This window comes from Lithobates pipiens, unplaced genomic scaffold, assembly GCF_037356315.1.
Source record: "Lithobates pipiens isolate NorthernLeopardFrog02 unplaced genomic scaffold, aLitPip1_a1.2 Scaffold_8, whole genome shotgun sequence".
NCBI lineage: Eukaryota > Metazoa > Chordata > Amphibia > Anura > Ranidae > Lithobates > Lithobates pipiens.
In genome coordinates this window covers 623,862,740-623,879,246 of record NW_027507903.1, presented here as the reverse complement: position 1 = coordinate 623,879,246, position 16,507 = coordinate 623,862,740, and the positions used below count along the sequence as shown (strand labels likewise).

Sequence of the window (16,507 nt, the reverse complement as noted above, 5' to 3'; positions counted from 1 at the left end):
TGGAAGGCGGAGCTACAGCGTCTTGGACATGCCTGCGGCTCCCCTGCCTCCCGTGCCTGTGAGCGCAACAGTGTCTCTCCGCAGGGATGTAGTCACAAGGGAGAGGGTGGGCACGCTGACTAACCCCCAGCCACAATGGCTTGGACGATGGGGGAAAGCTTGTAGAGGAGGAATAGGAAGTTGAAAATTCACACACAGAAATAAAGCATTTACAAAGGATAACCGGCCGAAAGGTAGAACTTTCATTCAAGCTGTCCTGGATGGCCTCTATATCAAGGAAAATGGGAATGACGCCATCTATTTCCCTTGGCATCCTTTTATCTGGTGGTGTGATTGCACAAACGTGCGCAATGGCGTGGTGCACATTGATGCATCACTGCGCATGCCAATGACGTCACTGCGCATGTCTGTGCGCCATGGTGCATATCCGTGCGCCATTGCACATACATATACACCACGGCGCACATTAAATATATTGCTTCATACTGCATATTTGTGCGCCACGGCGCACATTGGTGCGCAACAGCGTTTCGGCGAAGAGCAATTGATCTGATATCCTACCCGTTGTCATTGGGCCTGCAGAAGGCCTTTGACTCTGTGTCGTGGCCCTACCTTTTTGATATTCTAGAACGCTGGGGGTTTGGTGACGGATTTCTTAAAATAATACACACACTTTACTCATCCCCCACAGCTCAGGTGTGACTAATGGGTCACTACTCCCAGCCTTTTGACATTTGCAGGGGAACCAGGCAGGGCTGTCCTCTTTCGCTCTTGGTTTTCGCAATTGTGATCTAGACATTGGCCATAGCCATAAGAGCAAATAAGAACATCAAAGGGGTTCAATTCAGCCAAGAAGAACATAAGTGTGCCCTCTTGCAGATGACATGTTATTATTTGTGACTGCCTCTAATCTCCATCCCCAATGTGTTCCGACTTCTCCAGGAATTCGGAACCATTTCGGGGCTTCAGGTCAAGGTTTCCAAATCAGTAGCCCTCAACTTATTGGTCCATACTGACATAACCGAGTGAGTTAAACAACATTTTCCCTTCACGTGGTCAGGAGACGCAATTCCCTATCTGGGCATCAAACTGACTAAATGCATTGACAACCTATATAATGCCAACTACCCCCCCATGTTCCGTTCACTAGAGACGAACCTAACAAATGGTTAAAGGAGGGCCTATCCTGGCTAGGTAGACTGAACACTGTCAAAATGAATCGTGCCCTGTATTTTATATTTGTTCCGCTCCCTCCCTAATCCTAGTTACAAAATCTATCCTGTTAAACTTTCAATCCAGGGTGGTTATAATTGTCTGGGGAGACTGTGGTCATCGCTTTGCAAAGGATTCTGACTTAAGACTCAGGATGGCTTTATTACCAGGCAGAACAGCTGGCTCCGTTTTCTGCCATATAAAGTACCAGACCTGACTGGATTTCCCTCGAAAGGCAGGCAGTACCACATTTTACACTCGACTTCTTAGCATGGAGACCTTCCAAACACAGACCTGTCATATTAGCCCCTACTATATCCCACTCTCTAGCGCTCTGTGATCAGCTATATAAAAATGTGAATTTGATTTCTCCCCTAAAGCCCCTCACGCACTGTCACGTACCTGACGGTAGAGCCTGATATGGAGCGGACGTCCTCTCTTACATCTCTGACTCGAGGCCCCCCCGGTAGAACAGACAGGGAGCGCAGGAGTGCAGAGTCACATTAGTGCCTGATTGGTTGCAGACCATGGAATCCGAAACAGCTGTAGAAAGAGCGGTAGCTCAACAGGATTTTCCAGGCAGAAGAGCGGGATGGTACAGGCAGGCCGGGTCATACATTGGTGGACACGTCAGGATCAGATTCAGAGGCAGAAGAATAGTCAGTATGCAGGCCGGGTTGGCAATGGGCTGGCAGCAAGGTAGCAGAAGGAGCAGGCAGGTGCGGTGGTCAGACAAGCTGGGTTAGGTGCAGGTGGAACACCTACGGAGGTGTTCATATTCTTTGGCCGCCATCTTGGATATTGGCTAGCCTTCCTGACACGCACCTATTTCATAACCCTCACTTCCCTCCAGAGATGAATATACATGCGTTTCACTGGTGGCTGAACAAAGACCTCTTCAGAATAGGCAATTTCTTTACACCTAATGGCCCTATTTCCTTGGGTCATTGCCTGAGTACACTAGAAATGCCAGCTTCTGAAAAATTTAGATTGTCACAGATCAGGCACTTCCTTTGCACACTCTGGACTGACAAACTGAGCATCCCTAAAGTCACAACATATGAGCAATGGTGCTCTAATATAGGACCTCAAAAAGGCGGGATCTCCATTATTTACGCTTCCCTGGCACATAGGACAGGCGCCCCCCTGTATATGCTCGATCCTGGGAGTCAGATATGGCCATCCATTTGGACCCTGATATGTGGTTCCAGGCCTTCAGCAGATCATCCAAAGGTATCTTAAACATTGCTTTGATAGACGCTAACATTAAGGTTTTCACTAGGTGATACTATGTCCCTGCCAGGCTCTCCAAGATATTTCCAGATGCCTCCCCCCTCTGCTTCAGAGGATGCGGACATGTGGGCTCGATGCTTCATATATGGTGGACGTGCCCCCACATACGGAGCTACTGGAAGAAATTTCTCCACCTTCTATGAAAGGTCACTGGTATTGATGTTCCTCAAGATCCCACATACATCCTACTAAGCTGCAGAGTGCGCAACATGCCTAAGACCACACATTATCTCATTTTTTTTATGTGTTTGGGAGCCAAGATCACATTAGCGAAAGCCTAGAAAATTCCCACAGTGTCAATCTTGGCTACCAAACAGAAAATTTGTGGATCATGTCACAGGAACAAATAGTGGCAAAACTGCGGGACACGGTACAGCGCTTTGAAGTGATCTGGGACCCATGGGCCACATATCAGTCAGGATCCCCCTTTACCCAGGTCACCTACTAATGCGAAGGATGGTCCAGCAAGACCACACTCCTTTATTCTACACCCTTCTCCTACCTCCTCACTCATTTCTTTCTTTCTATCCTGCCACTTCTTCCTCTCTCATTATCTATCATCAGATACTGGATTTACAGGGGGTAAACCATTCCGTAGGCTCCACATGGATCAACCTCAGATGTATGTTAGATAACCCATAACAAGGAACAGCCAATCACTTTTGGTCACCCAGTCATGGAAAAGGACCCGTTTGCTTCATCCTGGGGGATACGACACCCGGGGAACTTCCTGGCGGGTGCGTCTTCTGGGAGGAGCTGATGGGTAATAGGCGGGTCTTTCTGCCGGGAGTGGTCCTGGAGCTCTCTCACTCCACAATGTGTACCCATTGGGGTGGGGTGATGATCTCGGGGACTTGCTTAGGGAGGCATCCCTGTCAAAATTTCTCTCATGCTGACCATTATCTGTAGTATCTGTGGTTGCCTTCCCCCCCCAGTCTGGTGACTCATAAACACCCGAAGGAGCCCACTTTAAGTTACTTAACATGTACTAGCTTTTCAAAACCTGTTTTTGGGAACCATTATATCCTGAGATTTAATGTTTTCCCTAGTTTTGGTTCCAGTATCTCTCAGATTTTTGTTCCTTCCTTGCAAGTTATAATTTATTGGTTACAAAATGGGAGGGTACCTTATTAGACTTACAGTATTATATCTGTAGACATATCAGTGCCTTAATGTTGTATTACCCCTGTAAGAGATATCTCATTTATTTAAATGTATTTTCCTCTTTTGGCTATCTTGGCCAGTGAGGAGTCTTATTCAGGTTTGAAATGTCATTGTTAATATTATATTGCAAAAACTTAAATAAAAATATTGAACAAGACAATAAAAAAAAACCTCTGCTATTGAAATACATTTTTAAACTGTGCAGACTGTTTATAATTTTTTGACAGGATGGTAAATGTAGGGGGGTAGTAGAGTATGGTGGCAGCTGGTGCTATATATTTGGGGGGGGGGCAGCAAACAAGACACCCTTCAAAACCCCCGGGTTGGGCCGTCCATCCTTCGCACTTAACCCATCTAGCAGCTTCGGCTCCTTCTTGCGTCTCCTCTTCCATAGAGGCAGCTTCATCCTCTGTGATTTCCCTTCTCCTTCTAATCTATTCTATTGGCCAACTAGTGTTGTCGACCCACAGACGTAAGATGACTATACCCGAATCAAATTACACCCAATTCCCATGGAATCAGCCAAAGTATGTTCATTGGGTGACTCTTTCCATATCACCCAACCTGGCAAATTTTTCAACTGACTTTTGGAGTTGGGTGGACAATTCTGTGAGTGCCAGCTGTCAGCATAAAATATCCAGCATTAATGATTCCTCTCTCAAAACTGTTTAGCCTGGGTGGGGAAATCAAGTGAAGTCTTAGCTTGTATAGCCAGATTTACATTATTGATTATTTTTTAGAAGAGTATTTATTAAAGTTTGTTGTCCCATAAACACAACAGCAAACGAGAGGAAATCCCTTCCAAAAGAAGGCAATCCCCCGTTGTCACTATGGTCACCAGAACTAGTGTCCCCATTGGAAGATGTCCCCACTATCCCTGTTCTGGTGACAACCCAAATTTTGAGATTTTCTTTCACTTTCATTCTCGCTGATAACAGTAAACAGGACAAATAGAGAGGGTAAATCTTCCTAACAGGGCACATACAGCAATAAAAACCTGTCTCTATCCAAAACTTTAAACAAAAAAAAAGTTTTACCTAAGTTATATTTTAGGCTGGTTTGAGTTGGCCTTTAAAAATGTTGAATGGGTAGGAGGGAGATTTAACTTTGCCTGGAGAGGAGCTTTGTATGAGATTTTAGTGATTGTGTTCATCTCTTTGGTTGGATTATCAAAAATCCACACACCTTTGTAGAACAGCCCAATGGTCAAAGACTTCATACCGTGAAAATATTTGCAATCCAACAACTGGATAATTGTGATACAACTTCTAAAAGCCAACCTGCCACAGTACATGTGCAGGAGCTGGTCGGCTAGTGGTTAAACTACCTTTCATATATCATAGGTTTTATATTAAATTATACTTTAAAGTTTTAAGTTAGGGTAGGAAAGGTGTTAATTAGGACACTAGAAAATATACAGGTTTGTTTATCAATCTCACATTCCATGCCAGAAAAGGTTAAGTATATAATTTCCACTGAGGGACTACTCAGTGTGGTCTGGGGATTCAAGACTTAATTGATCCCATAGAGAATGAACAATGTAAAATACAGGCTTGAAAGGATTGGCGTATACATAAAAACCTTCATTCCATGAGCATGCAGGGCTACTCCAAATATCTGTCTTCAAGTCTATCTATCTATCTATCTATCTATCTATCTATCTATCTATCTATCTATTTATCTCTCTTTAAGCTTTCTTTTTCGTACTCTCACTCTTTCTGTCTCAGCAGTTAACCTGCTTAAATTCTTACTCTACAGGTTTTCACATTCAGACTCCCAGCTCCTCAAATACAGAGACCAATGTCATCACTCAAGTTGGCTCCTCATCTTCTGCATCTTTTGCTAGAATAATACTAGGAGAATGGAACAGAAAGGTGAAAATGATACATAACCAAAAAGGCAAGTGAAAAGGCTAAATTTTTATTTACACAATTTCAGATCAATGTTCCATCACACTGCACCCTTACCACCACTTCTAGTAATGGTAACCCTTGTTAGGGAATTCATAACCCGTGCCTTGTAATGAAATAGGCTTTAAGTTGCACTTTAGGGCACTTTGCACTCAATGCAGTTGGAAAACTATAGATAAAAGAGATCACACATGTCACATAAAAAATATACAACTTGTTTGGCACTCTTTAGACAATCGATATCATGTTTGTTGCCCAAGGCCTGTCCTTAGACGCGGTGGCTATATTTTTTAAAATGTTTATTTCCCTTCATTTTTCCCTGTTACTCGTACTAGTAACCCACCCACTGTCCTAGATAGCACCATGTACTCACAATACTGTGTCTATGAAGAAGAAATCTTGTCACTCTAGGGCAAGACTACAGAGATCTCCCTCTTTCTTTTTCTCCATAACACAGATGAGATGGATTCTGTAGTCTGTTTTTGCACTTCAAGTTTATCAAAAGGCTTTCAATGGTATGTTTAATTGACCAAAAGAAACCAAATAAAATATGTTTTAGTTAGGGTTTACATACACTTGAAGACACAGTTAAAGCGGATGTCCAGGCATTTCCTAACTAAGTTTAAACCTGCTCCCACTTCCCTTCTAACTCTTATTTCAACTACTCTGTGGTATTCTGGGAGGAGGTTTTCACTATCCTCAGAGTCAGCTTGGAGCTTGGGCGAACTGCTATCTCTTGTTTAGCCGGACATCATCTTGGAGGGAGCAGAGCAAGCTTGTACAGCTTGTGTACCGGCAGCTTCTTTCCAAGGTTTGTAATACTGGCTCATCCTCTACTAGAAACAGACAGGTGTGAGCAGAGTCTCCTGAGCATGATCCGCAGGGCCAAAAAGCTGGTGCACTGTCTGAAGAAGGTTGGCCTATGCCCAAGATGAGCACAGCAACTTCAAAAGGCAGTCATATTCTGTTGCAGCACACATGAACCCCGTCTAATTACTCTGTGAAAAGAAGATGTGTATACATACCTATCGTGAGAGCCTTCTGGTCCAGACATGTGATTGGCTCTCAATGGTGGCTTCAGGGAAGAGAAGGAAAAGCCAACAACAGATGCCCCATAGTATGTCTATGGGTGGCATTACTGCACAAGCATTGCAGCCGTTATTGGCGATCTCTTCTCTCTCCTAAAGTCAACTGATGGGGAGGGTTTGTGACCAATACCAGAGCACCCTCAGGGTAGGAAAGTATAAGCATCTTCCTTTTACAAAAAAAGTTAGAATAGGAGTAATATGGGGGGGCTGGAACAAGTTTAAGCTTAGATAAGAAAAGCCTGGTCTTCACAATAAAGTCCAACTCCAGAAATTACAAGACATCTACCTTTGCAGTGCCACCCCAGCCCCCCATACTCCTGGGTACAGGAACAGGGATGATTACTTATCCCATACCTGGCTTTTGCCAGCTCCAGTGCTCTTCTATTCTCTCTGAAGCTCCAGTCTGTGGGTGGTCCCTTGACATTATCACATACAATGCAGGGCTACTAACCAAGTATTAACCTTTTTACTCAAGCATTTAACCATGGCCAGGAGTGCCCTAAAGAGAAGGGATTGCTGAAGTGACCCTGCTGGAGCACAGAATAAGGTAAGTATTTCTTGTATTTCTTCTTATTCCCTGCTGATGGGGAAGGCCTCCCACAGCACCATTGTATTTTTCCAGCGGAGGGGCATGGGGAGCCATCCCTGCCGGGAGAACACAGGGATTACTGCTAGCAGCTATAGCCACTGGCAATAATCACATACTAAAAATCCATAAAGCTGGCTGTACCTAAATTGATTGATGGACCAACTCTGCCTGCCCATACATGAATCAAAATTCAGCCTGTCCCTGGCTGTTGAACTGGCCAAATTGAAATCCATGCATGGCCAGCTTTAGCATATGCACCCTCTGGTTTGTAACACATTTTGGAATTCTTTAAATTAAACCTGTAAAGGGGAAGTCCGACTGACGTGCTGTTTGTACCCAAGTCAATTGATGGATCGACTTGGATACAATCACTCTGCCCATAAATGGTTTGAATCTTGGCCGGGTCCTGCTGAACCATCTATGGCTGGATTAAGGCAAATTTTGATAAGTCATAACATGAAAAAAATTTGTACACACAGTAGTTACCTTCAGCAAAGAAAACAATCAGTCAATCCTGAGATATAGCCAAATAAAGTTAACGGTAAAGTTCAAGTTTTTTTGTAAATGACTGTCCTGGCTTCACCACCTCCAGCCACCCAAGGCTCCCTGTCTGTCAATAAAATCTATCCAAAACCAAAACTTATCCTTTACAGTTCAGAAAGAGTGTGGAAGTTTTGAAGTCCAATTGAACCCTGGAGAGGGACAGTCCACCACTGGAGCATAGAGAGGTGACTTCTCCTGGGAAATCAGAAGATCTCCTAACAGTAAATGAGCAACAACCGCACTGCAAGGGAGAATTTTTATATTTCTCAGAATTGAGCTTTAAACTCTTCTAAAGCAATCCTTGTACGATATACAGTAATGGTAAGTGAGCAGAGGATTACCTTTTATATACATGGGCCACTGTCATATTAAAACTTTGCCATGCAGTAGAGTTGGACCAATGCACTTTGTGTGTAAGCAGCAGTGGTCACCCATGTTGTCTCTGATTTAGAGCCACTGTGCTGGGCGGACTTTTTTTATATTTAATAATTCTTTATTAAGGTTTTAACAAATACAAGAAATAATACATAAATAAAGTTGTAGACAACTAACAGTTGATCCGTCTTGGAGGATCAGTACATATTATGGTAAGTCTAGGTTTACATCTATGCGGATGTGCTTGATGCATTTTTAAGGCATGTTTTGCAGTGAGTTTTGCATTTTCAAACCCTCGCTTTTTATGCATTTTTGCATGCGGTTTTCATGCATTTTGCGTTTTACGTTTTTTTTTCACTCTTTAATCACTTCAAAGCAGAGCATTTTCACCCACTTCCTGCCCAGGCCAATTTTCAGTTTTTCAGCGCTGTAACATTTTGAATAACAATTGCGTGGTCATGCAACACTGTACCCAAATGAATTTTTCCCCACAAATAGAGCTTTCTTTTGGCGGTATTTGATCACCTCTGCGATTTTTTTTTTCCGCTATAAATCAAAGAAGAGCGACAAGTTTGAAAAAAACTAATTTTTTACTTTTTGGTATAATAAATATCCCAATAATTTTTTTAACAATTTTTTTTACTCAGTTTAGGCCAATATGTATTCTACATTTTTGTGGTAAAAAAAAATCACAATAAGCGTATATTATTTGGTTTGCACAAAAGTTATTTATGACTTATGACTAGATTTATGGCATTTATATTATAATTTTTTTTTCTACTAGTAATGGCGGCGATGAGCGATTGCGGCGGACATATCGAACACTTTTGACACTATTTTAGGACCATTCACATCTATACAATGATCAGTGCTATAAAAATGCACAGATTAGTGTATAAATGGCACTGACAGGGAATGAGTTAACACTAGGGAGTGATCAAGGGTTTAAATGTGTTACCTAGGTAGTGATTTTAACTGTAGGGGGAGGGGCTGACTAGGGGAGGAGACCGATCGGTGTTCCTATATACTAGGAACACACAATATGTCTCCTTTACGCGGACAGGACGTGGATCTGTGTGTTTACAAACACACATATCCACGGTCCTGCTCTGTAACACTTTATACTGCCGGGAAGCCGAGGACGTCATATGACGCCCGCCCAGGATGGGAGATCCCATCTGCGGACGTCATATGACAATGGGCAGGTAGGGAAGTGGTTAAACACACTGTAAACACACTATATATTGCTGGTTGCTAAAGAGCGAGTTAGGAAGCCAGGCGCTGTGTCCTTAAAAAATTATGAGTCATGAATGTAAAAAAAAATTGCTGGAAAAAAAATTGCTGAAAAAAGAAAATGTGAAAAAAAAAACAAGGTGAGGTCCCCCCAGATCCATACCAGGCCCTTTGGTTCTGGTATGGATTTTGAGGGGACACCCCTACGCCAACATTCTTTTTTTAAATGGTGCACCCCCCCCAAAATCCATACCAGACCCTTATCCAAGCATGCAGCCTGGCAGGTCAGGAAAGGGAGAGGAGAGTGAGCCCCCCCCCCCCTCTAAACCATACCAGGCCACATGCCCTCAACATGAAGGGGGGTGCTTTGGGATGGGGGGCTCTGCCCCCCCACCCCAAAGCATCTTGTCCCCATGTTGATGGGGACAAGGGCTTTATCACAGCAACCCTGGGAGGTGGCTGTTGGGGTATATGGTCGAGGGTCTTTTTTCTGGAATCTGGAAGCCCCCTTTAACAAGGAGACCCCCAAGATCCCATCCCACCGTGTGTGAATGAGTATGGGGTACATTGTATCCCTACCCATTCACCAAAAAAAAAGAAGTATAGTGTTACAAAACAAAATAGACAGTTTTTGAAAAGTCATTTATTAAAAATGTGTCTTCTTCCTCCCGTGTTTCTTCATCCTTTTCTCTGGTTTCTTCTTGCTCCATCGCTGTCTGTCTTTGTTTTGTCGACTTCCGCTGTCTGCCATGTCTTATATAGCCATGGAGCATGGCCATCCGGTGACATCCCTCGGAGAGCCCGCCCCTTGTGGCATCACATGATTTTTGCAACTGATGACTCATTGGTTGTTAAGGACATGGTGGCCCACTTCTCGCTCCACTCCTTAGCAACCGGCTATATACAGTGTTTAAAAGAGGAAAATAAAAACCGCAAAACGGTATCACAAACACAATACTTGCATTTCTGGTGTGCTTCCATTGAAGTCTATTACACTGAAAATGCAGAAAAAAGTCCCCCTTTTAAAAAAAACACACTGGCTGGAAAATGCATAGTTGTGAACGTGTACCATAGGAAACCTTGTTAAATGGACTGTAGTGTGTTTCTGCAAAACATACTAAAAAATGCATGGGTGTGAACCTAGGGTCAGTCGTGAAAGAATGATAGAAACAAAGGAACATGCTTAGAAGCACACAAAGGGTTGTGGTTCTAGACTGGCAAGGACTTTTTAAAAAAAAAATTAAGGTTTGTTAATATACTTTTGCTGTTTATTATACAGCTTCTCTATTTATGTGTTGTCTTCTTTTGTGCCACGATGTAGGAATGCACACAAGTTAGGATTTTACATATGACATTAAAGAGTAGCTCCACTTTTATTGAGAAAAAAAAAAAAAAAGTCATTTCTACAGACAGCTTTCTGTGAGAGAATAACTGAATAATTTGGATGTTTAGATGTTCTCCCCACCTTCACCTCTCCTGAATACTGATGAGCAGACTCCCCAACATGGCAAATCGATCTTTTGAATTATGGAATTATGGATATAACAAGAGGTAATGCACAACTGCAATTATGTATACACATTCAATTTCAAAATGTTTGCATTGAACCCATACACTTTTCGTATGATTTAACCAGATGTTTTTAAGCATTTTTTCATGTAAAGCTTTCCATTGGCAATACAAAAACACCTGAAAGTCCAATACACATGTAAAAGCTTGAAACATATTTGTATACACAAAAATATGCCCGAAGACACCTGAAATTCACTTTGCTCAGGTGTGAATACAGCCTAATGAATAATATAGTATATATAGACATGTATAGTATAATAGTATGTTGCATTATTATATATGTGTAACCACAATGCTTCTCCTTCTTCTTCTCCTCCTCTTTCTCCTTCTTCTTCTACTCTTTTTTCTCCTTCTCCTCCTTCTTCTCCTCTTTCTCCTTGTCCTTTTCTACCTTCTCTTTTTCCTCCACCTTCTCCTTCTCCTCCTTCTCCTCTTCCTCTTTCTCCTTTTCCTCCTTCTTCTCCCCTTTACCCTTCTCCTTTTCCTTTCCCTTCTCCTTCTCCTTCCCCTTCTCCTCCTCATTCTCCTTCTTCTTCCCCTCCCCTATCTCCTTTTCCTCCACCTTCTCCTCCTTCTCTTCCTTATTCTACTCTTTCTCCTTCTCTTTTTTTCCCTTCTCCTTTTTTACACCACAATCTCATTCTTCTCCCTCTCCTCTTTCTCTTTCTTCTTTTCCCATTTTTGCTTCTCCTCCCCTTTTTCCTTCTTATTCTTCATATCCTCCTCTTTCTCCTTCACCCTTACCTCATTCTTCTTCTTCTCCTTCTCCTCCTTTTTCTCCTTTTCTTCGTTCTCCTTCTCCTTTTCCTCCTTCTCCTTCACCTTCTTCTCCTCCTCCTCTTTCTCCTCCTTTTCCCCTTCTCATGTTCCTTCCCATTCTCCTTCTCCTTCCCCTTCTCCTTTCCCCTCTCCTCGTTCTCCCTTTTCTTCTCCTCCTCCTCTTTCTCCTCCTTTTCCCCTTCTCATGTTCCTTCCCGTTCTCCTTCTCCTTCCCCTTCTCCTTTCCCCTCTCCTCGTTCTCCCTTTTCTTCTCCTTCTCCTCTTTCTCCTTCTCTTTCTTTTCCTTCTCCTTTTTATTCCACAATCTCATTCTTCTCATCATTCTTCTCCTTCTCCTCTTTCTCCTTCTCCCTTTCTTACTTCTCCTCCCCTTTCTGCTTCTCCTCCTCTTTCTCCTTCTCCCTTACCTCATTCTCCTTCTTCTCCTTCTCCTCCTTTTTCTCCTTCTCCTCCTTCTTCTACTTCTCCTTCCCTTCTCAATTTTTACTCGCCTTCAGCACATGCAATGAATAGGACACACATTTCAGAAGTAACAATTCTTGGGTTTGGAAACCTTCAACATTTTAAGTATTTTTTTTTCTTATTATTCTTATTCATCTACCTGTTGACCATAACTGGAAATTCTGTCATTATTTTATTGGTGTCAACTTATTATCGCCTTCAATCACCAATGTACATTTTGCTGGGTAACTTATCCTTCTCTGATATCCTGCTAACCACAAACATTGTCCCTAGCATGCTCAATGTAACACTATTAGGGGTTAGCAATGTATCCCTTAGAAGCTGTATTGTGCAGTATTTAGTGTATGGAGGTTCAGCATGCATGGAGTGTCTTCTGCTCACTGTTATGTCCTATGATCGCTACCTGGCCATATGTAATCCCTTGCACTATACCACAATTATGGACCTTAAACTTTGTTTATATCTGGTTTTATGTTCCTGGATATTGGGATTTACTGCAACACTCATCCCAGTACTGATCATGCAAACCTTGTGGTTCTGTGGTCCCAATGTGATTGACCATTTCTTCTGTGATTTTGTCCCTCTCTTGGAATTATCTTGCTCAGATGTATCTGTAGCAAAGTATGTGGTGTTTGCCCTATCCAGTCTAGCAACAGTTCTACCATTTGGTTTCATCACCTTCACTTATGTCTGCATTTTTTTGACCATCTTGAGGATCACTTCAGTCACCGGAAGACAGAAAACCTTCTCCACTTGTAGTTCCCATCTTGCCATTGTATGTATCTATTATGGCGCACTGTTTGCCATGTATGCGGTGCCCTCAGGACAGCAATCTGTGGCCATGAAAAAGGGGGTTTCACTGATGTACACTGTGGTCACCCCATTACTGAACCCTATAATCTACAGCTTGAGGAACCAAGAGATCAAGTTGGCCATACAGAAATACCTATCTGTGTGCAGGATATGCTATAGAAATTTAATTAAGGTTAAAGCGTAATTCCAGTCATACCCTAACTTAGTCTAAATCTACATCACCGACAGGCCACACAGCCACCCTTAGTCCCCCCTACTCCTCCCAACTTCCAGGAACTGTTATCAGCTGGGAGGGGGGAATGCAATTAGTGTCAATTTCTGTTATCAGCCTCTTAAAGTCCCTTTTCAGTAGGGCTCAAGTGTGAAAGGAAAAATCAGCAGAAGGATCCAATCAGTTCATGTGTTGACAAGGAACATGCTGATAGCAGAAGAGACCAGAGTGACAGAGAGGTGAGCTCATCACTGTGCTGGTTCTCCTTTCACAAGTCCAGACACAAGTTGGGGGCTGGTCTGGCACAGTCTGTGCTCAGAGGAAGTGAATTGAATAATTGTGTGTTTTAGTTAGTAAATCATTGTTGAGTTTATTAGGGCAGTTTCTGTGAAGTGCTGTGAGCGAAAGATAAACTGTAAGAGGTCAAGAAAGTTGTTGTCAGTGAGGTAGGAGCTCAGATGGTTGTAGACTAAGCATTCTAAAAGTTTAGAGGTAAATGGGAGCAAGGAGATAGGTCTTAGGTTATTAAGATTGGTGGGGTCCAGTGAGGGCTGTTTAGGCTTTGGGGTGATCTGCGCAAGTTTTAGCGGGGAAGGGAAGATACCAATAGAAAGAGAGATGGAATCATAGGATCGAAAAAAAAGGATGATAAAACAACACCTAACTTTGGTGCATTATGTTTTGTATAGTCAAAAGTTTAAAAGCCACTGCAGGTCATTATTTTAGTGTTATCCATGAATAATTGCCCTAGAATTATTGTTCTCGGGCGTGTGTGGTGATATGTAATATGTGTAGCGCAAAATACATTTCCGTACATAGTCTCCCACAACAGATGTGCTTGTTCCTATGTGGGGGGCAGGATAGGCTCAACTTATTTGGGGGAGTTTCTAAATGCTTGGGTGTAGACATGTGCAATTTGTTTCGGACACATTTTTGGTTATGCAGAGATTCAGATGTATCCGAATCTCCGAATGAAATAGTAACACATTTTGTTGAAATCCATAAAATGTGTCTTGTTTATAAATTTTCTAACGAATTACAACTTTTCAGAACAATTTGAATTCGGATTGGTCAAAAAACGATCGACCAATTCGAATTCTGTGTAAAGAAATAGCTGGTTGTTATGCAGTGGGTCGTGATGCTGGCCGCCAGTGTCCTTAACAACCATGAGTCATCATCTGTCAATGGAAGGGCCTGGTATGGACTTGGGGAGGGACCCTACACCATTTTTTTAAAGATGTTTCTATTACCAGGCAATTGCTGGCATTCTTTATCTTTATATTCATCTGTCAATGGGGAAGCCCGCCAACAGATGATAACTCATGGTTGCTAATGGGAACCCCATGCTTCCCCCCAAATCCATACCAGACCCTTATCTGAGCATGAAGCCAACTCAGGAAATGGGGGGGGGGAATGAGTGAACACCCCCCCCGAACCATACAAGGCCACATGCCCTCAACATGGGGGTGCACTCCCTCCACAAAAGCACCTTATCCCCATGTTGATGGGGACCGCAACCTCTTCCCGACAACCCTGAGCTATGGTTGTCTGTAGGTGAGAGCTTATCAGAATCTGGAAGCCCCCTTTAACAAGAAACACAGGAAACAGTTTTGGACAAATCCTTTATTAAAAGAAAAAAAAATAGTGTCCCTTGATGTACATCCATCATCCATCACGACACCCCCTGACCCAAAAAATAGAAAAAATGTAAAAAAAATAATAAGTATATATATATATATATATATATATATATATATATTTTTTTTTTTTTTAAATATGAATTCCACCATTTCTATTGATTGGACTGGGGGGGGGGGGGGGGTACCATACGCCATTTTAAAAAATATTTTTCTGTTGTCAGGCAATTGCCGGTATCCTTATCCTTATATTCATCTGTCAGTGGAGAAGCCAGCTGGTTGTTAAGGATGCAGGCAGCTGGCTTCCCGGCCCGCTGCTTAACAACCAGCTATTTCTGTTTTCAATTCTAATCGTTCTGAAAAGTTGGAATTCGTTAGAAAATTGATAAATGAAACTAATTTTAACAAAAATTCAACTAAACAAATTCCAAAACCAAACTAAACGAATTCCATAACGAAACAAAATTTGTAACATAACAAAACTATCTGAAATAAAACTAAACATTTTTTTCCCTTCTGCACATGTCTACTTGGGTGTAACTATTTACCCATTTTTAAATGTTATTTATATTACATATTACTTTATGATATGATCTTTTTAACTTCTTGCTGCCATATCACATACCCGTACGTCATTGGCTTCAAGTGGTACCCCGGTACTGTTTTTTGGAGCTGACGGTCGGTTCTCTAGTAATTACAACCGATGCAGCTAAGTAACCACTCGGCTGTAATTACAAGCATGTCTCTCACAACCCACGGGGAGACTCAAGTGACCACCCAGCATATCCGCCGGGTGGCTGGAGACCCAAAAAAAAACATAATTGGCTTTGATTGGGTCTCGGATGTAGTAACCTGGAAGCAACGTCACAATCTCACTTCCAGTTTACTCGGAAGCCAACGGTGGCAGTTTTAAAAGAATCTAAGGTATTTAAAAGAGCAGATCTTGGCATTTTGAATACTTTCACATGCAGAGGAGGTGTGTGGGTCTTATAGACCCCTGATCCTGTACTTGTCACTGTTTATTACTGTCACAAGGGGTGTTTACATTCCTTGTGACAGAACTAAAAGTGATAATAAAAAAAATTAAATAGACAGTATAATAAATTGTAAAAAAAATAAAAAATACGTTTTTTAAAGTGTCACCTTTGGAGATTTTTAAGTACCATAGTTTGTCGTCATTCCACAAGTGTGCACAAGTTTAAAGCATGACATGTTAGGTATCTATTTACTTAACATAACATTATCTTTTTTTTTGTTTGTTTTTTTAATTCATTGAAATAATTTTCGGTTCTCGGGAAACCCCTGATAAAACCCATTCATTTGGGGTCAGTGATAACAATGCCCCTTACTTTGGTGTTCAGTGAGAAGAATGGCCTTTTTTACAGTAGTGGCAAGAATGGCCCCCTTACAGAAAGCTATAAAGATCATTGGTGTCATACCACTGGCTCCTCCAAGTGGCATTGGCTCAGAACTATGTAGACACCATCAAACGGGAGGTAAATCAGCCACAGCTCAAGGAACCCCTAGCCACCTCTGAAGGAACCCTAGGGTTCCATAGAACCCCGGTTGAGAATGGCTGCTCTAGGGCATCTGCTAATATATAAATATATAATATATATATATAC

General features: G+C 42.2%; 1 protein-coding gene across 1 annotated transcript; it reads left to right on the top strand.

The window, feature by feature from the left end:
* The first annotated feature begins 6,706 nt into the window (after positions 1-6,706).
* Positions 6,707-14,942, top strand: LOC143961471 (olfactory receptor 11A1-like). The gene is made up of 3 exons (XM_077470766.1): positions 6,707-8,120; positions 10,860-10,958; positions 12,257-14,942. Exons 2-3 carry the CDS (start codon positions 10,943-10,945, stop codon positions 13,216-13,218), a joined length of 978 nt encoding a protein of 325 aa, XP_077326892.1. The 5' UTR covers positions 6,707-8,120; positions 10,860-10,942; the 3' UTR covers positions 13,219-14,942.
* Positions 14,943-16,507: the final 1,565 nt, after the last annotated feature.